The following is a 22,263-nucleotide window of genomic DNA, read 5'->3' on the forward strand; positions in this document are numbered from 1 at the left end:
GAGATGCACTAATAAATACACAGATAATACATACTGAGATAGATAGACTGATAGATAGAGCCTGTAGTCCACTTTTGCACTTGCAGAATAAGTCTTTGAGCTTTTCTTAAGTCATAAAACTATAGCGTTTTCATTCGTTGCACAAGGAATATGTGTTTACTGCAGGTCTGCTGCAACAGAGTGTGCTCAGTCCCTCTCAATACACAGTTCCACTGTGAAGCCACACTGCTGAAAACAGGGCTCTGATGTTTAATATTTCTCTCTACTGAGAATAAAGACTGAAGCGTTAAAGCTGCAGGTTCTTTATTCTCGTCTCTGTCCAAAGTCGGTTTGTATCAAACATGTCTTTAAGTGTGCATTCAGTCAGAGCAATTATTCTATTTCAGCTGAGTTATTTAGACTTTTCTTTCTCCTCTCAAAGGGAAGTGAATGAAATGAAATAATACAGACTTCCCTGGTGAAAAAGACCGTAAAAGTGACAGGGTTTCATCAGTGAGCTGAAGGAAGGTTTGTACACATGGCTGTCAACAACGTCCCCACCCTTCCCAGAAATAGACCTGCGCCAGTCGTTCCCTTTCCTCTGAAGTGTGTGCACTTGTACCTCAACAGTCCCCCTCCCGTTAACACTCAGCCTTTCCCTGCTCCTGCATCCAGGCAACAGCAAACACCCGAGCAGGAAGTTTTCAAAATAAACCATTGATGCTTCTTGTAATCTGTGATTTTGAGATGTGTTTTGCTTCTTACTTTGAGGACTTTTGATTTTGTACAGTGACTATTTCCTGAAATGACATTACATTACATTTAGCAGACACTTTTATCCAAAGGGACTTACAATATGTGCATTTAAACATTGAAATGCATTTAAAAAAAAAATATGTCTTTGGAGAAAGGTAGAAAGAAATTAGTAAAATGTTTGTTTTGTTGTTTAATCTACTTTATTGCCAGGTAGATTTTAACATTTAATAATTGTGTGTATGTATGTTGGGGAGACCTAAATCTTTTTAAATAGTCATGGGTACTTGTCTTGCTTATGGAGACAAAAATCTCGTCCCCATCATGTAATTATTACATTTAATAATTATTACATTTTAAGGTGATGTTTTAAAGTTAGGCTGAGTTTTAGGGTCAAGATTTAGGATTAGGCCAGTATAGTTTTGGTTGAGGTTATAGAGTAAGTCTTCAGGAAATAAATGTACTGTGAAGATGACACATCAAAACAAAGTAGTTATCACTTCCAATAATGGCATGAAAGGAGGGGAAATTGATGGCTGAAAAAAAAAAATGAAAATAGGCCTTAACTAACATTATTTTCATGATCAATTAATCTGATGACTATTTTTTATTTGATTAGTTGTTTGGCCCAAAGTGTGTAAAATGTCAAATGCTGTTTTCCAACATCCGCAAATGTCTTGTCCACAACCAAATTCACATTTTTCTTAACATTTAACATTTCATTTAATACTGAATGGTTGAATTTAATTATTGATTAATTGGTTGATTATTTCCTTAATCAAATGATTAGTTTGGCCCATTGTGGTATTCTTAAACGTCTTGTTTTGTCCACAAACCAAAGATATTCTGTTTTTCCGGTTTGTCAAACGATAAACCAGAAGAACAATATTCATACAACAGGATGATAAACCTGAGAAATAAGGCAAACACCACTGAAACTGATGAATCAAATATCGAAATAGTTGATGACTAATGAAGGAATTGCAGCCCTGATACACTGACATTGTTGCTCCTGTTTTATCTTGAAATCCTACTTAAACTATAATACTACTAAAACGCAGTAACATGAGTGTCAATTAACGGTGATGATTTGGTGAACTAGACAAAGAATGACTGCATATGAGTGTTTTATTTTGAAGGAATCTAACGGAAACGAGTTTAGTTCAACACACACACACACACAAACGCTCGCGCGCGCACACACACGCTATTCGTGGCTGGACAGTAGCGCACTCAGCGCACAGAAGATGGTGGCGGTTACGGTCACGGTGTTGTTGCCCACTGCGCCTGGACAGTCGCGCACACGGGGTTCCACGCGGGTGTCGACGCACACGGAAGGTCAGACGAATAAATAAGACAGGTCCGTTTTTCCGTGGACGGGAAGGCTGGACTATGCTGCAGCCGTAATCCGTCCCATTTGTCTCGGGAGTGAAAAGGACAGGTGTAAGGAGGCATGAAGATATTCTCCATGTGCATCACATGAAAAGCAATTAAAGCGCAGGCTGGACCAAGGTAACACTGCTGTGTTGTGACCCGCAGGGATTGTGGTGTTGTGTGTGTGGGGGGGGGGGGGGGGAGGGGGGTAGGTTCGTGGAGCGGAGGTGGAGACTATTAAATTAACGCGACTCTCTGTGGGTTTTCGTCATCTGCCAATAGAGGATGACCAAGCTGCCACGAGCAAACTTTCCTCCAGAGAGAGGCAGGGAGTCTGTGGACGGCATTTGAACTCTCCCTCGATTGGCACTGAGTAAATCCAGCGCGTAACCTCCGTGGTCACAACACCTCTGGACGAATGTGGATGTTTTTGTGCCGCGCGCTGGGACTGTGATTTGGCGCGTGAGTGTGCGTGAATATAAGCAATACAGACGCAGCACTGAGCCAAGACAGTGCATTCATTCCCTAGAAGCAGGTTTTTTTTTTTCAGCAAATATAGTTGAGTGTGTTTTGCGTACTGCGTCTCATTCATGTTTTCCCCTGCAGACGTGATCCCGTCAGCGTGTGGAGACTCGGCGACGGCGGAGATTCCGGAGGGTAAAGTCAGGAAAGGACGTGGCTGCGTCCACGGGAGCTGCTGTGATTAGGCCCTGAGGCGAGGAGCATGTGTGGAGGACTAGAAGATTTTTGGGTTTTTTTGACCTGCGCCCTGAAAATGGAAAGTTGATCGTATGTGTTTTTTTTAATTGTCCACCACAGCAAACAGCTGTTTACAGAGAGAAAACAGTTGATATATTCTCTTGTTTTTTATTCATGTAAGCAAAAACAACAAAAAAAAACTCCTTAAAAAAAACCTCACAACTTCCCTTTTGTATTTTTTACTTTTCTCCTCGGACACCTTTTTTTTTGTCATGCTGTGCTGAGTTCACATATTTTTTCCAATGAGTGATTTGACGGTGTGCAGCAGGCAGCTGAGTGGACTTGGACTGGAACACAGCAGACAGAGAGTGAACCTTGCAGTCTCAAGTGTGTCAAAACACAGGGGAACATAGAGGAATGCAGGGACTGACGTCAAGAGTGGCAATAACGAACAACTCAGAATCTGTGGAAGTTCTGATAGTGTCTCTCCTGCCACTTCACTGCTAGCTGGAATTTCTTTCCATGAAAGCATTCATTGCTCTCGTTGCTTTACACTGATCTAATACTTTTGCCTTACATTTTCCATTCATGTTCCCTTCAAAGTACTGTTACTTTAAAGGGTTACTAAGACGCCCCTCAGCACAGTGTTTGCATCTGTGTTGACTGATAATCAACATGGCATCTCCTCAACATCAACAACTGCTGCCTCACAACACAGAAGTGAGCTGTGACTCAAGTGGAGATGGAGGCGTCTCGGTGAGGATTGGCAGCGGCGTCAAACACAAGCATGGAGGCGGGCCGCTCGGTTCAATCGGGGGAGGCTTAATCGGGGGATCCAAGCACTGCAAGTACAGCATCTCGTCGAGCTGCAGCTCTGGTGAGTCTGGAGTCAGGAAGCTAGCAGTCTGGAGCTTTCGCTCACACAGGAAGATGCCTCAGCTTTTTGAGAGATCCGCAGGTCATTTCTGGGACCCAAAGTTTGACTCTTCGATCCTGGAGGACGCCTGTAGAGAGCGCTGTTTCCCTCAGACCCAGCGGCGCTTCCGCTACGTCCTCTCTTACCTGATTGCTTCTGGCTGCCTCTGGGGACTGTACTTTGCTGCCAACCCTTCCCGCTGTAACAGGACTATCTTTCTCCTTCCTACCGCGTCCTTCCTCCTCTTCTGCTTCCTCCTTTTCCTCTTAACTTTTACTAAGCTCTACTCACGCTTCTACAACCAAGCATCTCTGTTGCTCATTGTCGTAACCTTCGTCCTCACACTGGCACCCCAGATCCAGACATCAGGCTTCAGGGACCAAGACTCTCCCACTGCACTTGACGTACAGGAGCTCAGTGGCATGGGACCCACATACAACCTGTCCTATGACAAGCTTGTTGGAGGGGACACCTGGGCCCCCTGTCTGTCTCCTGTTGGAACGTTCTCCCTCTGTATGGAGGTTCTTCTTTTATTGTACAGTGTCCTCCATGTTCGCCTCTATGCTTCTGTCCTGCTTGGATTTTTCTACTCCGTCTTATTTGAGAGTTTGGGCTGGCTGCACCTAACTCAGGTAGAGGAGAGCTGGAGTATAACCTCCCTAACAGACTGGGATACACTAAGTTGGCTGGGCCCCGCCAAAGCCTTGCTCCACCTCTGTGCCCACGCCATCGGCATCCACCTGTTCATCATGTCGGAGGTGCGGTCACGCAGCACCTTCCTGAAGGTGGGGCAAGCTATAATGCATGGCAAAGATTTGGAGGTGGAGAAAGCCTTGAAGGAGCGAATGATCCACTCGGTCATGCCCAGAGTCGTGGCTGATGAGCTGATGAAGCAGGGTGACGAAGAGATAGGTGATAACTCGGTTAAACGATACTCTACAAGTGGTGCAGCAGCTGTCATCTCCAGCCCTAAAAACAACAAGCGCAAGAAAACCTCCATCCCCCGAGGCCAGATAATCTTCAGACCCTTCAACATGAAACGAATGGAGCCTGTCAGCATCCTATTTGCCGACATTGTGGGCTTCACGAAAATGTCTGCCAACAAATCTGCTCACGCTCTCGTGGGGCTTCTGAATGACTTGTTTGGACGCTTTGACAGACTTTGTGAGCTCACTGGCTGTGAAAAGATAAGCACTTTAGGAGACTGTTACTACTGTGTGGCTGGTTGTCCTGAGCCGAGACCGGATCATGCCTATTGCTGTGTGGAAATGGGCCTGGGCATGATCCAAGCCATTGAGCAGTTTTGCCAGGAAAAGAGGGAGATGGTAAACATGAGGGTAGGTGTCCACACTGGCACTGTGCTGTGTGGTATCCTGGGCATGAAACGCTTCAAGTTTGATGTGTGGTCAAATGATGTCAACCTGGCCAACCTCATGGAGCAGCTGGGGGTAGCAGGGAAGGTCCACTTATCACAGGCCACCGCCAACTTCCTGGATGACCGCTACCTGCAGGAAGATGGACAGGTCACTGAGAGAATAGGACAAAGTGTGGTGGCTGACCAGCTTAAAGGTAGGTGTTAACAATTTCCTTTTTCTCAGTGTAATTTCCTGTCTCAGTTTGTTTTAAAGAAGAGTCCTCTTTATTGTTTAAAGGACCAGTGTGTTATATTTAGGGGGTTTTGTTTTCCTGGCGCTTTTCCACTATGCAGTTCGACACGGCTCGACTCTACTCAGCTTTTTTCTTTTCCATGCTCTGGTGAGGTTTCAGGCAAGCTCAGCCGACACTAAGTGTGATACCAACAGACTGCCGGCCACTGATTGGTCAGAGAGTGTCGTCACTGGAAGAGTCATGACTGCGTTGCCCGACACAGGAATCAAACTGAAAAATTGTAGATAAGTTAAAAAGACTTAAAAATCCGGAACTTAAAAATGTTTTTATCTCGAACTTTTAACAGGAAATTTTTAATATCTCAATATATTTTGACAGCACTGCCAAAAGTAGGCGATTGTGAGCCCCAGCACAACCCATTCAGCTGTATATTTTAAATCAGCGACTGTGTTAGATGGAGTCTGCACTCCAGTCATGCAGGAAGTACTGATCTTATCTTTTTAATTAACTGATCCTAACGATTAAGTACACTAGCTTGTGTGTCTGTGTCCCAAATAAAACAACGTCAAGGCATTTTCGTGCAGCCGTGGTATGATGACCCCGCGCACGTTGAGGCGGTACTAGAGTAATGGAAAACTAACCAAACCACGGAGGGTCGAGCTGTGCCGTGCTTCAGCTGTAGAGTGGAAAAGCGCCATTAGATTTAACCTCTGAGGTGTTTCTACAGCAGCCCAAACAGACAAATCATCTCGCTTTAAAACGGAGGTTTTCTATGCCAGTGCAGAAGAGTAATTTTCTTTCTGGGATGCAAAGGCCATCATAGTTTGCTGTTGTGCTTGGGAAAAGGAGGAGTGAATGAACAGTCTGCCATCTCACCATTACAGTAGATGTGACTAATTCTTACGCACTGGACCTTTAAGTTCCTAGTAATATTACCGTGTACCTCCAAGGTCATCAGAATTTGGCTGCAACACTTTTTGCTATAATAATGCCCCAATGACCCACACAAACGTTGGCGTTTTTATGTGCTGATGTTTATGTCTTGTAATGTCCTCTCTGCCATCTCCAGAGGAAATGACTACTTATCAGCAGTTGACCCTAACCCCAAGTGAATCAAACGTGGGCATCGCCAAGGTTAACACAGACTTTTATCATCACGTACTGTGCCCAGCAGAAATGGGCTGTGGTGTTGGCATTAACTAACAGTATCACAGGCAGGCGCCATCTTCTTCCTCTGCCTCCCCTCCACACAGTGTCTGCTCAGTCTTTCTTCTCTTCTTCAATTACATTGCCTTCCAGACGTCCTCATTGTGTCCTGTTCTGTTATGTTAACCTCGCCTTCAACCCCGGTGGATCGCTTTACAACTTAATGTAACTGCTGTCTTCTCTTGAGAGACGCTTGTATGTGCTCCACCTCTCGATCTCGTCTCGTTTTTCTTGCCTCCCATTTACTTGACTTATAGGATATGCTTGCTGGAGTTCAAATGAATGTTGCCTTAATGGCTCTTTTCATAATTTAAGGCTTGCTGAATCATTATTACCTGCAGTGAAGTGGCAGTGGAACTGCTAATGTACATCTGCACTTTGAGTTGACAGTACAAGTGGATTTTTGTTTCAGTAGAGGCTAAATGTGTCTCCTTGGAGGCTGCATGACATATTTCTGTACAGTGCATTCTGGGTAGTGATTAGTATGAACTGGCAATGCTTTCCTTAAATTAGCAACTGAAGTGTACACTGAAGGGTTCACACATTAATCACTTCTGTGACCAATCAAAGGCCAAGATGGAGGAAAAAGTGCTTTTTGTTTACGAGTGTTTTTTTTTTTTGTCATATGGATAAATGTGTTACTCACAGGTTTATCACCCCTCCTCCTCCTCCACTCCTTTCTTGCCTACATCATGTATTCACTTCACCCTCCTAAGATTTATTCCGTCCCTGTAGATTTGCTATGCCAGTGAGAGAGCTGGCTGTCGGGAGAGAGTGGTTCTCTAGTGCTGAAAAATTTCCTCCGCTGTCAAGTATAGCTCAGTCTGTGTAAATCACCTGGGTAATATTCCAGCCTATTCCAGGAGGCATGGATCCTGACTGGGGCTAGTTGCTGTTGTTTGACTGTTGCTTTAAACTATACACTCAGAACCATGCAGCTGCCTAGTATTGTGATGTTTCCCTCACAAGGCGTCACTACTCCACGTCTCCTTGCGGTGGCACTGCTCAGATAAATGAGGGATACCTGGGCGGAAGTTACCTGGCTGAAGAAGCAGGAGTTTAAGCGGAGAAAGCTGCGCTAAGAGATGCCCCATCCACGTTCAATACATAGACTTTATGCACTTTGTTCTCTTGTTGTTAATAAGTAGAGAAATGTTTTCTTCAGTTAGACAGATATTGTGATGTATCGCTACATATTGATTATCACAGAAGAAGAATCATCGTATTGTGATATTATTGGTATCGTGGACCATTTATCGCGTTCCGTATCATATTCATTACACATTGTAGCAGAAGTTCTCACAGGGTTCAACCACCGTAGCTTAGCATCTCGGTGTTCCAGCTGCATCCTGTCGACTCCTCAACACTGACCCGAGGCCTGTGGGTTTAGCAACAAATGGATGTGTCGTAGCTCAGTTTTCATTCCCGCTAGACGGAAATGATGCCAGGTATTTGACTGCCCTTGTCAATCGATTGTTGACAAGAACTGTTGATGAGAATCAATTGTTCTTCATTGATTCTCGTCTGATTATTCAGTTGTCCGTCAATTGAAGAACCCAAGGTTACTATATTTGCTACCAGCCAGAAAATAAAGATGGAGATAAACAGATTCACATCTCACTGGAAGGATCGTTTTCAAAAGCTGTTTTGAACAAGTCTCATGGTGTGTTTGTCTCTATAAGGGGCCAAGACAACATGTGTCTTTTCATTACAGAAAAATTGAGGCTGTATCTGATCCACTTTTCCTGGAATGTACTTGGCAGTGTTCTACCCTTCTGACACCTGCTGAAGGTTATCCATTTCGGAAGCAACAACAGAGGGGTCCTATTATCTTTCTACTGACGACGCGATGGTTTTCAAGATGCTGTTATTTTCAAAGAAAATCTAATTGAAAGATGAAAGGAAGGGTCTCTTAGCTAATGTTGGCAGAGGGTTGTGTTTAATCAACAGGAACAGAGCAGATGTAGAAGTCATAACAGTGATGCAAATAAATGGCATATAATTGGGAATAACTTGGCATTTTGACGCACCCTCACTGTTCTCATTATGCACGATGTAATTAAGAGAATAAGGATTGAGAAATGAGCTGGTATTGGCATGGGTATTTCTCATTACCATAACTCCTAGACCGTTTAAGATATCTAGAAAATTCATTCAAAATCTACAGGAAAGCAGAGAGATATATATATATATATATATATACTTATGTCGTTATGGTAGACTTCCACGGAACGACCGTCCAATCACAGACAAGATTCACCAGCACGTCACATGTTTGTGACGTCAGCTTCTCAGTACCGTAATTCCTAAACAATAAATAATTGCTAGATATCAAAAGATGGAGTTGTCTTGGAAAAAGAGGGAGAATTGAGAATTCTACAACCAGAAAATCAAAATAAATCCACACGGCATGATGGAGCGTTAAGGAAGACCCTTTTTTTAAACAGGCCCAGTGCTGCTTATTTGAATATTTCTAATTTTTAATGTCATGCCGTTAACAACAATAACAAATTGACCTCAGTAATAATAGCTGCAATATTGCTTAGCGAAATTCTCTCGCTGTTATTAGTGTGTGAATTACATCTGCTGTGCAAAAGCCTTTGATCTGAGACACTAGAAAATGATTAGAGATGTATAAGGGCGGCTTGAAGCATCCTTCAGAGGAATTCTGCTTGTTCTACTGTTGTGAACACACGAGCCAGACGATATCGCGCTGCCTATATGAATGGAAACCTCCAGAAAACATTTGGTGCAGACATTTCCCAGTGCGACTAGCTGGTGCTCATAGTGAGAGAGAGAGATTTCCCCCCCAGGAGTGGGTAGAAAAAGAGAGTGAATGTTTAAGTTAAGGTAGATGAGTCTCCCTGTTTATTATGCATCCTGCTACATCTTTGCTGATGTGGATTTTCCAGGCTGGTGGTAATGCATAAACACCACAGCTCTACTTTGATGATCCAATGTAGTAACTGTACATTAATTAAATACACCAGCCCCTGTCTATTAATACTCTTTGGGTTTAGGCACACTATGATCTCAGTATCCGGCTCCCTCTAGGGTAAAGGCATGTTTTCAGGTTTAAATTTGAGAATTCTGACCTTTTCTAACTTCACTGCTAAGTGAGGCGGTGCTGGGCAGCTTCGTACAGTATATCCCTTCATGCCCCGCTCTCTCCGCTCTTTGGCCCCATGGGGGGATTTCTAATTACGCAAGACTAGATAATCTTCTTGGCTAAAGTGATTAATGTTGTTAATTCTCCCATCATCATGTCTTCCCACACGGGCCTGGCGTTATTCCTGATCCCAAAAAAAAAAAACCCCATCATCTGCTTGCCAGCGAGCCGTTTTCATCTAAGCAAATGATATTGATTTGCCTGTAATGAGGCTGCCATGGCTGTGTTTATTTATGATGAGGCACGAAGAGATATTTTCATGTCACGTCGATATCGAAGACAGTCGGCCAAGGCCAAGGGTTGTGCTAACTATAAAAATAATTTGTACTCCGGTCCATTATATTAATTTGTCCACATTCCCTCTCCACTCCTGGGCCTTCGATACAGTAATTGATAAGCTACAGTTGGACTGATTTGAGCACTGAGCAGAACAAAGCTTCAAATAGTCGTGGTGATTAATGATCTGTGTCGTTTCACTCGAGCCCTATTACTCCATGCTCTGCAGAACAGAACATATTAGTTATGGACGGGCCATTTGTTCTTCTGGGAGACTCGCATGTCTACACAGGCATTCATTTTTATTTACTTTTGCTTAGTGTTGAGCTCTAGTGTGAACCAGAGACAGAGGAAGGGAAACTCTGTGCACATTTAAGCCTCTGGATTGTGCGTGTGTATACGTATTATTATTATTTTTTTAACCTCTTCAGGATCGTGTTTAACCGCTCACCTTTTCAGGACTAAGGTGTGATCCTAATGAGGTGGGACCTCATTTCTGAGTGTGTGCTTTCTGCACACTGCTGCACTTGACAAAAAGTGAAATGGTTTGACTCTTTCACCCTAATATATACACAGCTGTCCTCTCACCCTGCCAGCAGTCAAATACCTGGCATAATTTTCGTCTAGACTCTCAAGTCCAATTCAGTATGCACACACACCGTTCAGTCCGAGTGAAGACAGGAGGGGTCAACGGTGAAGTGGAATTCTCTGAGTGGAGTGGCCCATTCTGTCTGTGGGGTAAGAGGCGGCAGATATATACGACTGAGTTCTCATTTGAGCACTTTCTAATTATCTGTGTCAAGAGCTGCAATGATCGGTATCTATATTTACACGCCTCAGAATATCTATCGCGTGACCATTCAGGTAAACCGGCCATGCTCGTGCAAATAAAACAGGTACCTGAATCTTTCCTCTGTAGATATCTGCTTAGTTTTAGAAAGTATTTTCATAATCGATTCATCTGTTATTATTATATCGTTTGGTCCGTAAAATGTCACAAAAATGCTGACAACTGTTGACCAGTGTTTGTCAAACCTGGAAATGATGATGTTCTCGAATGTCTTTGTTATATGGAGCAAAGAAACCAGAAGACATTCACATTTAAGAAGCTGAAACGATCAGAAATCTTGTTTTAATCACGAGAAAAGCTTCAAACTGTGTTTTTCTACATGAAAAGTGAGTAGTGTGGTTAGGCATTGCTGGCATCTGTTGGGATGGCTCATAGAAATAGTGCTAAATACTTCCTGTTATTATTATTATTAGTAATATAATACAGCTTACTGTGTTCTATAGTGGCCCCTCCTGCTGATGTTAGGGAGGCGAGTGTGATGTTGGGACACTAAGCAGATTTTGTGGTGGCCACGTTGTGCCCGAAAACACCTTGCCCCTGCGTGGTAGGTTCCAGCCCTGCCGTGAGAGTAATGGCACAATGTATCACACTGTTTTGAACAACATCAGCCTGTATTATGAATTATAGCTCAGCACAGCGTGGCATTGCACCCTGCAGCAACACACTCTTATACTGAGCACGTCTGTGGCGTTTTCAGCTTCCCTCATCGCGCTCTGCAAACATCAGGCCGCAGTGGCAATGTTATGGAAGGTCTGTGATTTAATAGCAGCAGTAAATGACGTTCGAAAGAAAGGAATATTGTTTCTCCGACCAAAACCACATTCAAAATACATAACTTGTTTGTCTGACTAAAATTGTACCAAATTAAATTTCTCATAATTGGATTAAAGCACCCAGATAATTCAGTTGGGAATCCAATTACTGCATATAAATATTCAGTCGGACTCAAGCTGGCCTGAGTGCTCTGCCCATCCTCCACATGTCTCACCTTTGACCTGGAAATAACAGAGGAAGTCAGTACACAGAAGGAGACGATGATGAGAAAAACAACCCCTGACCGGCACACATTTTTGTACTGATGCGGAGACTGAGGTTATGCTTTGCCAGCTCAAATAATTAAAACTTTTAATGTTCACGGATGGTAGGAAGATTCACAATGGTGCTGAAAGGGGCCATGTAGGACAAAGATTCCTGTAAGTGCTTGTATACTGCGACAAGGACAGTAGTCCAATTAAACGGCCTAGTCATAGATTTAACTTTGCATGGAAACGCACTGACGTTTATTGAGCATGACTGTGCCAATCGGTGCTTATTCAGGAGGACATGGCTTGCTGCTTCAACCCAGCAAGCAATAACATATTTGTATTTGACATAAATGGCTCAAAAGCATAACCCATATTACTGAAAAAACAAGAGCTCCATTGTGCTTTATACTTAACTGGTACTCTTGGACGATTTGCACTCTGAGCATCCATGTACACTGACTGTTGTGCTCCACTTAATACTGACAAGCGTCAGTGGACCCCGGCAGACCTCTTCCCCCTCCTCTAGGGGACAGCTGTCCTCTTGGCTCTATGCTGAAGTGTTCTGCTTCTGACACATGATCCTGGATGTCAAAGATCCTCATACCACTGTCTGTCTGTCTGATGAGGAGCCACACATGCAAGCAGCGGACACGCTGAGCCCGTAGAACAATCGCATTAGTATGACGTGTAGAATGCGCAGTGCAACATGCTACGCGATGTGCACGTCTTGGTTCCTATGCTTCAAAAGCCACTAGGACATTTTAGGGGCATCACTGGCAACGCTGACATCGGGAAATGCTCGGATGTCGTGAATATGAGATGATACGGTCTGGAAGAAAGACTCTGGTATCTTTTTTTTCTTATTTTATTCTTGTTACAAAAATCCTTACCCTTGCATTGTGGACCATCTGTGATTATTGTAATACAATAATATTGTTGTACAGATGTAAAGGTATATAGGCATATTTATGCCGTTTCATATAATACAGGATGTCTGGGTTTGGACAAAAGAGATTTCATTTTTAAAAAGTGCTCTACAGTAATGAAGCAAACATTTAAAAACATAAAACACAAACAGAGCACGACACACACTGAGTGGTAATCATTAGATATTGAATTAAAATACTAAGACCCCAGGTCCCACCTAACCTATTATGAGCCGATGTGGTCTCTGTGGATCTTGCTGTAATATCATATAAGTTTGTAAATGAATCTTTTGGCTGCTCGCTCCTTGATTGCAGGCCAAAGTGTTTAAGTAAATGTGCTGAGATAATGTGTTTTGTTTATCTCCATGCAAATATACTGTAACTTATCTTTGATGAGAGCTAAACGGAGGAAAGGGCTTGTACAAACAAGGTAATAAAGGGAGAAATAAACATACCCGATCGACTGGAGTTCTCTCACTCGGTTCATCTTGTTCGGTGGTTTTTGTGTGACTCAGCACGACACATTGGGCCACATGCACACGTGCACACTTCAGCTCTGCTCCCCGGGACCCACCAAGGTTAATTTCCATGGTGATAGCATTGAGAGTGAACTGGTAACAGGAGGCTCTCAGTAGACAGAGGGACTGGGGCTCTGACTGGGAGTGAAGGGCCAAGCTGACTTTACTCAGCTGAATCTCTGGCCTTCATGTTGTGCTGAAGGCCGAAACGTCTTTTTTTGAGTGACCCCGTGTTGAACATGTGAAGTGAATGTTCACAGAAGATGCACAAAGATACTCAATGCATTGTCAAACTTAAAGATTTTAAAGCAAATACAAAAGCGTCTCCCCTGTTGTTGTTCTCTCCCTGTACATTGGGTGCAGCCGTCTTGGCTCAGAGTGAGATGAGCCGTATATTTGGCTAGAGCCTCATTTGTCCGACAAGAGTTTCAGCCCAATAAGTTACTCACTGACAAGTTTTGGCAAGTAGTGGTAATCAGCTCACGATCAGCATTTGGCAGTTGCCAAGTGTAAAAAAAAAAAAAAACTGTCTAGCAGACCCCACTTTCCTCTTTTCATTTTCATTTTCAGCGACGACACGACACCCCGTCCTTTCAGAGAGACGGGGGTGACAGAAACGCAGAAACCTGAACAGACAGGAGCACAGTAGCGATTCATCAGAGAGAGGGCGAGGCAGGAGGAAGAACAGTACAACATTAACACAGATGTCACAAGTGACGGTGCTATTACAATATAAGTTCAGCAGTCGACTGGAGACATGAAACCAAATCTAAACAAGCAGCATTGTGCGGGCCCTCGCAGCCTCCGCCCTGCCATCATGTGGCACTATGCCTTTGACTCAGTTTTCATGTGCTCATGTTTTGAGCCGATTGGTCAATGTACGGCGAAGATGCAGCTCACTTCCTGTTTCGTGGCAAATGGTCAAAATTCGCCAAATTTCCAAGGGTTGCCTTGGCCACGCCCTTTTGAAATCTGCTGACCTTTTGATAACTTTTCACCTTTGGTGTGTCTAGAACAAATGGATGCTTTTTCTTATCTCAGACGAGCTTCGTCATTTACAAAACGTTCAAATCGCAGAGACTTCCTGTTGAGTTGAGGTCATGGTCCCAATAGGTTTTTTCCACATTTTGTGAAATTTGGTTTAACTTAATTGCGGCTTTCCTTATCCGCATTTCACCAGCTCTGATTTTGAACGTTAAGTTTGTCAAAAATGTGATCCTTTGAGGGGAAGAAAATAATTCTAGGAATTCCAATAGGTCCTCACACCACTGTGTGAGTGGTTGATGGTTTATGGCTGTAGATCAGACAGCACTGCTTTAGTAAATGTGCAGTGGTCAACCTGCGGACATAAAATTGAGCTAAGTTAAACCTGATTTTGTGCGTTTTGTCTCACGACGGCAAAAACTCTACACAACACTGCACACTGACTGTGTAGTCGTGGGTCACAGTGAGATGCACAGTGATCCACTGACTCTGGAAGTCGTGTAACTGTGTGTGCATGGCTTATGCTAGCTCTCCTCATCGTCATGCAGATGCTTGGGCGATACTGTACATACAGGAGGTCAGGGTCATGAGTCACTGACGCATCCTTATCTTTTCCCCATTGTGATCGAGGCTGTATAGACAATTGCCTGCACTTCCCCCATCGGACACACACAAACCTTTACAGACCTTGACGCAGGGACCTACCTAGCGACAGTCACAGCCACACACTCTCTATTCACCCTCCTACATGCGTACACACTGACACACTTTACATTCAGGTTCACCAAACACCCACACCTCCAGCCACGCCCTGTGCTTGTTTGTGGGCCGTAGTGTCTCGTTAGTGTGCGCAGCAGGAGTATGTGTGTGTGTGTGTGTGTGAGATAAATGGCTGTGTTAATTATGAATGAGTGAAGATGACGGGGAGCCAGTCCACCATGAAGCCTCTTCCTGTGCTCAGCCTGCACAAATTTATGGTGCACTGCATGGTGCAGTTTGAGAATGTCTTAACTTTAGCATAAGACTCACTTATTACTATTAAACATGTGGTCAGGGTCTTTCTTTCTTGGTGTATTGTTTAGCACTCTTCTGCAGCAAGAAGTCCTGGGTTCAAGACCTGGTCCTGCATGGAGTTTGCATGTTCTCACCGTGTGTGCGTGGGTTTTCTTCAGGTTCCCCAGCTTCCTCCCACAGTTCAAAAACATGCAATATGGGGATTAGGTCAATTGTTTCATAGGTGTGAGAGTGGATGGTTGTTGGTCTCTATATGTGGCCCTGTGATGGACTGGTGACCTGGACAGGGTGTACCCCGCTGTGGAGGATAAAGTGGTAGAAGATGGATGGATGGATGGTTTCTAGCCATAAGTCAACACTAAATCATTTTTATTAAAAGCACCACATGACCTGCAGAGGCTTAAACCCCCGTGTGGTTGTTCTAGTCTCCCTCTAAAAACCTGTTTTCATTTTCCTTTGATAATCCTCCTCCATCTCTCATCTGACAAAATAATAACAGAAGAATAGATCGAAAGCACATTTTCCTTCTTTACCAATCTCATAAAAAGACCAATAACACTTTCCACTTTGTAATGCTTCCTCACTTCCTGTCCTATCTGTGGCCTATTGGTTTTCCCCCGGAGACACACATCGTTACAGACATATCGCAGATATTTTTATTGATTTGAAAAAGGTAAAAATAATTCCCTTACAACAGGGACAATATCTGGGCACCGTGATGTCCAGCAAACTCAAAACCGCAGTAGACATTGCTTGTGTGCCAAACACAATGTAAGCTATAGTGGTCAAGTTTATTGTAAGGATGGAAAGTGTCACTCAGTGGATTGTTGTGCCTCACTGATGTATTATTAATAGTTTTTGGGCAACAGATGAATAAAGCAATGAGGTCTTGTAGCCAGTTCTACTTGGATCAAATGTCAGTTTTACCCTTTATGTCGGATTTTTTGGACAGTAACAAAACTCAGCACAGCTCCCTCTTGGGAGCCCTTCTATATATATATATATAAAAAAAACCTTGTGGTAAAGCTGTTTTCTTCTCTCTAAGATGCCTCAAGACCAGCTCCATCCATTGGCTTTAAAGTGACGACCCTTTTGTGTCCCTCTGGCTGTCACCTGCTTTTCCTTCCTCATGCTTTTTAGCCCCAAGTATTCCCACTGCTGTCACTCCTAAAGGCTATTTCTGAATTAATGTGTGTGCATGTGTGTGTGCATGCGCTAAGTGCCTGACATATTCCCAACAGAGGTCATTCCACATCCTTTTATCACTTTCAATTATTCTCTCTCTGTCTCGCCTCCTCTCTGTCTCCATCTCTATTTTTATTAAATTTTTTAATCTTGCTGCAGCTTCATTGTGTAACTGACGAGCAGGCCCTTGTTTCTGTGCTTAACCATGAAATCAAATGGATCTTCTTAGTTCAGCTTCAGTTAACCCGCGTTTCCATCGTGGTTCAGCCTTGCGTTTCGACCGGTGTGCGCTGTGGCCAGCTTGTTTTTTTCTCCTCCGTTTGTGGCTGTTTGTATGAGAAGAGACTGCAGGTGCTGAAGAAACACCGGTCCCAAGGGAAAAGTGATGCTTTTCTGTCGCCCAATCAGCTGCCTCTTGAGAGTCTAGCTCCATACGTACTGTGCCTTTACTGTTACCCCCCAAGGGAGGGGTACCAAAAAATAGAACGGTTGGGGACAGTTATTTTTGGTGCAATTCCTAATGGAAATGGAAAAAAAAAAAAACGTACCATACCGAATTGTTTCATTCGAAACACTCTATTTGAGGCCCAGGTCATATTTTCCATGTGTGCAATTCTGCAGTGGTCCACTAGGGTCCCCATGGTGTGAGAGTTTGTCACCAATTGGCCAGTTGCCACGGCATTCTACGTGGACCCAGCACGGACGACCACTAGCAACATACAAGACTGAATGCAGTAACTTTGCACTCTTGTTTTGGTCAAAAGAAATAACTGAGAAGACAGTAACTGTGAAAACTTGCTTGAAGTTATTTGACATAAAAAAGATTTTTGGGGGGCTGCATAAAAGGGCAAATTCCTGGTGAGTAATCACGACTACTAGAATGGACTGTGGAATGGGCTTGTATGCATATGTGGAAACGTGAAGTGGCTCTGCGTCAACAAAAATGTGGTAAATATGACAGTGTCAACAAGCATCAGCATAGTTTTCCCACTGTTTCTCACTGAGTATGATTCTGTGGTTTCCGTGGTCGTCGCCGAGCTCATAGCGGCCTCATTGACTCCTCCCGTATCATTGGCCTGTTTTATATTAACAGTCCCCGGAGAGTGATGCAGTCCTCACCGGAGGATCCAGTACGAGATGCGAGGACTCACAATGTAGTGTAAGCAACGTCTGTGGTATTGCAGCAGATGATGTTAATGGGAGAGATGTGGCATTGATCAGTCATTGTTAAATCAAGACGTATTGCTGTTCGTAGTCGGGATCAATAGTCTCTCTGGTGAGGAAAGCTCTGCATGGGATGGAAACAGATTTCTGTGTGACGCAAGACAGAAAAGTGCAGAAAGGTGAAGAGTAACTGAAGTGATGTTTTATTGACTAAAAGGAATTGGCCTTAAACATTCATGCATTTCAAGAGAGATTTGAAGAATACATAACAGCATTAACGTGAAAGTGGACCACCACCATGTCCAGTGAAATTTGGTCAGATGTAGTGTTTCCCTTTTTGTTTTGAGATAAAATCTCCTATTCATCTAAAAAAAAAAAAAAAAATAGTTTATTGCATTGTCACATCCTGAATGATGTGGTGTCCTATTTACTTATTTTAAAAGAGCCGAAACGGCGGATCACTTAAAGTAAATATAAAACCAATTAAATAAATTGACACATTTCTCCATCTGTTTTTGTATAACAGTTTAACTGCCATTCTACTGACACTGACAGTTCTGGTTCATGGACAGACGGCATAAGGAGAATAATGTGATGGGATGAACAGAGGGTGTGGACATTAATATTCAGAAGAGTGCACATGGAAAAAGAACGGTTTGACAGAGCAGAGGAGATGTGTCGGGTTTTTGGGGATGATGTCAGCTGGAGCACTAGAGCAATTCTTCACAGAAAGGAGCCCTTTAAGCCTGTGAAGTGATGAGGCAAAACAGATATCGGCTGAGGCACAAAAGAACAGCGAGTCTAGTTGGATTTGAAATGGGGGGGGGTCAGTGAGTAACACGGAGAATGTCTAAAAAAAGACAAAATACAGACCACTGAGCAAAGGATAACAGGGTTTTTTTTTCTTTTCTTTTTTTTTTTTTAAAGATTTTAGAGGGATGTCAGCTGTATCTATTGTTCTGCTGGCAGACCATAGCAGCCTTGGACTGTCAGGGTTGGACTAATCGGTGATATACGGAATACAGAACGGGCTGGGAGAGGAGAATGTGGAACAGACAGCCAAGTGAGAGTTAAAGACTTTGAGAGAGATGTTAAGTGTTGCTATTGTCATTTTGAGCGAGCCTTGGCGGGGCCGGCTTGAAGCCAGGGGAAAAAACACCCTGGCCAAATATGGAACATTTGTTTCACCCCTGTTTACAGCAGTGAGGGGCAGAAAAAAGGGGAAGGATGCTGACAGATTTTGTTGATTGCTACAGGAAGAGAGACCTCGGCATGACCAGCATGTTTGTGTGTAAGCAGAGACGTTTTTGTCCCAAACCTGGAGAGCTCATGTCCTGAGAAAGCCCAGGTGGTGGTGGAGTTTCTGTTTATCCACCCAAGCTTATGTAACCGAGGGGTCACAGTGGGTTATCTGGGGTTTCTGAGTATTTCAGGAAAAATTTGCATGTGTCTTCACGCCTCATTTATCTAGATGCCATTGTTTGGTGCTGCCAGGAAATGTATTCACTTCTATGGCCTTACTCACTTCAACGTGCATTCATTTAAAGCTGCCGTACATAACGTTTAAACAGAAACAAATTGTCAGCACACATTGCAGATTGAGCCTATGTGCTCGACACGACTCTCTGTGTTTGTCACTATAGCGTTGTTTAGATCTCATGTATAGACAAAAATGAAAGGGCTTTTTTTTTTGTTTGTTAAAGGTTAAGATGTTTGTTTCTCGTCATTTCTCTTGTGAGAGTAAGAGTGCTCAAGTTATTCGGGTTTTACATATTATATTCCAGAATGAGGATGCAGTGGACGCAGTGCCAACTGGCAAGAGAAGCTGCCCAGCCTAGCAATGCCAGATTCTAAGTACCACCTGCTCCAACGCCTAGCCCTGCAAGTCAAAGCTGTTATTATGTGTTGACCATTTTCATTGTCTGTAAAGCCTCTTTCCCACTAAAAATAGAGGCTATACCTGGGATTTTTAAACCCGAGTGAAGCCACTAAAAAGGTCAATTAACACCATTACCATTGCCAATGGCTGTTCTGTCCTGTGGTGTTTTTAGCCACACATCACATGTGCCAGAAACAAATTACTCTTTTTCCACTCTACAGTTCTAGCATGACTCAGCTCGGCTCGGCTCGGCTCGACACGATTCTACTTGCTTTTTTGCTTTTCCATTAGGGATAGTACCTGGTACCTGGTTCTTTTTTGTACCTGCTCTGGCAAGGTTCCAAGCGATCTGAGCCGACGCTAAAATGTGACGTGTCGGACTTCATGACTTCGGAATCAAACCTAACAATGCTGAACTGTAGATCAGTGTTGTTTGCGTCAACGATGACGATGACGAAATTATGTTGTTGACGTAAATGTCAGTGTGTGGTTTGTCAGTTCGGAGTGCACGACATTTCTGCTTATTGTGCGCGTAATCTGTCAATCAAAACCTAAAAATGACTTGGTCCGTGTTTCTAGACAATTTACGCTCCTCGCACTCGACAGTCTGCTCCAATCGACAGTCGCGCCAGGGGCAGGCGGGTGGGAGAAGCCGCAGCGAGTGCACATGTCCACGGCCCCAGGAAGCGGCTAAAACTTTTTGGAGTTTTCGTCGACTAAAACTATCACATATAGAAATGACTAAAACTATCACGTATAGAAATGACTAAAACGTGACTAAAACTATCACATATAGAAATGACTAAAATGTGACTAAAACTATCACATATAGAAATGACTAAAACGTGACTAAAACTATCACATATAGAAATGACTAAAATGTGACTAAAACTATCACATAGAAATGACTAAAACATGACTAAAACTATCACATATAGAAATGACTAAAACGTGACTAAAACTATCACATATAGAAATTACTTAAACGTGACTAAAACTATCACATATAGAAATGACTAAAACGTGACTAAAACTATCACATATAGAAATGACTAAAACGTGACTAAAACTATCACATATAGAAATGACTAAAACGTGACTAAAACTGTCACATATAGAAATGACTAAAACGTGACTAAAACTATCACATATAGAAATGACTAAAACGTGACTAAAACTATCACATATAGAAGTAACTAAAACGTGACTAAAACTATCACATATAGAAATGACTAAAACGTGACTAAAACTATCACATAGAAATGACTAAAACGTGACTAAAACTATCACATATAGAAATGACTAAAACGTGACTAAAACTATCACATATAGAAATGACTAAAATGTGACTAAAACTAATAAGCGTTTTAGTCCAAAAGACTAAAACTAAGACTAAATCTAGGATGGCTGCCAAAAACAACACTGCTGTAGATCAGTTAAAAAGTCTTAAAAACGTGTGTTAGCCTCCAACATTTCTAAAATCTCGATATTTAACAGAGGAGTCTGGTATATTTAGCAACAGCACTGCTGAAAGCTGGTGATGGTGAGTTGAATCACAACCCGCTTTCTGTATTTAAGTTCAGTGACTGTGTCAGACGGAGTCTGCGCTCCAGCCGTGCAGGAGGAAGTCGTCTAATCTTTTTAATCAACTGATTCTAATGATTCAGTACGCTGAAAACAACTGCTTCACAAGTCACTAGTTTGTGTTCGTGGACCACTACAAACATTAATCCTGTTGGCTATGATAACAGCTAGAAGATGAGTGCGTGTTGTAGCATTGCACTGGAAATGATGCATCTCTGTCAAAAATAGAGTAGACAAGGAAGAAATGACCCTGGTCTAATGTTTCCACTGATGATGATTGCAGCTATAGCAGATATACTGTACCATGAATCACAGTCATTTGATCCAGGAGTGAATAGAGAGTTTTGCACAGTAGAGGGAAGTTCTATGGGAACTTCCAATGTCTGTGTTATAATAATAAAATGGCCCCTGCTGTCTTCTCCACCTTTTCTGTGTGTTTTTTGTTTTGCACACTCAGCCACTGAAACAGGGTTTTCAGTGACGGCCATTATTCCAGAAGTGCTTGGACGTGGTGTTAAGAGGCACTAGGAAGGGAAGAGTAGAGGTGTTGTTCTCCTCTCTGCTGAACAAAAGGACTTGGAGAGGGAGATAATGTGACTGGCCTCTCATGGGGAAAGGTTATCTACTGTTCTCTGTCAGTCGATAGCACAGGACATGACACTTCAAGTCCAATAACACCCGGAGGCTGCCAATAATGATGCGCTTCATTTACCCCAGGGTCATCACAGATGGAATTAGGCAAATGTACCTGTGTAACAGATGGTCGAAAAGACAGACAGACAGACAGACAGACAGATGGCCACCGCCATGTCACAAAACCAGTGACATCAGCTGGAATACACAACCTGATTACACTTGACCTTTTCCTTGCCACGAGGCCCTGAGAGCACAGCTGTATACTGATCGCGATGGACCAGATTGAAGTGGACAAGTGGAGCCAGGTGCTGCTCAGACCAGTTTGTCAGAGCTGTAACTTCCTGCGTGACAACGCTGCAATTTCCACTGCCACAAGGTTTGATCATAAAGATGAGAGATTGACCTGAAAAGCCACACAAACATCCGGAGACTTTTAAGCCCATATAATCCGACAAACAAACACGCAGATGATTTATCCTGCTCTTCTCTGGCTGTCGGGTCTGTGCCATGTGAGCTGA

General features: G+C 43.2%; 1 protein-coding gene across 4 annotated transcripts in view; it reads left to right on the forward strand.

Annotated features, from left to right (window-relative positions):
- The first annotated feature begins 1,923 nt into the window (after positions 1-1,923).
- Positions 1,924-22,263, forward strand: part of LOC131475180 (adenylate cyclase type 9-like) — a 36,825-nt gene continuing 16,485 nt past the window's right edge. For 2 of the 4 annotated variants that reach the window (XM_058653097.1, XM_058653100.1), the window contains exons 1-2: positions 1,924-2,244; positions 2,713-5,290. In XM_058653097.1, the coding sequence (XP_058509080.1) occupies positions 3,481-5,290 (1,810 nt within the window). In that variant the 5' untranslated portion in view covers positions 1,924-2,244; positions 2,713-3,480. Of the gene's footprint in view, positions 2,245-2,391; positions 2,575-2,712; positions 5,291-22,263 lie in introns of those variants that run through there. The other 2 variants (XM_058653099.1, XM_058653098.1) reach the window with 2 other exon arrangements.

Source organism: Solea solea, chromosome 16 (genome assembly GCF_958295425.1).
Source record: "Solea solea chromosome 16, fSolSol10.1, whole genome shotgun sequence".
Lineage (NCBI taxonomy): Eukaryota > Metazoa > Chordata > Actinopteri > Pleuronectiformes > Soleidae > Solea > Solea solea.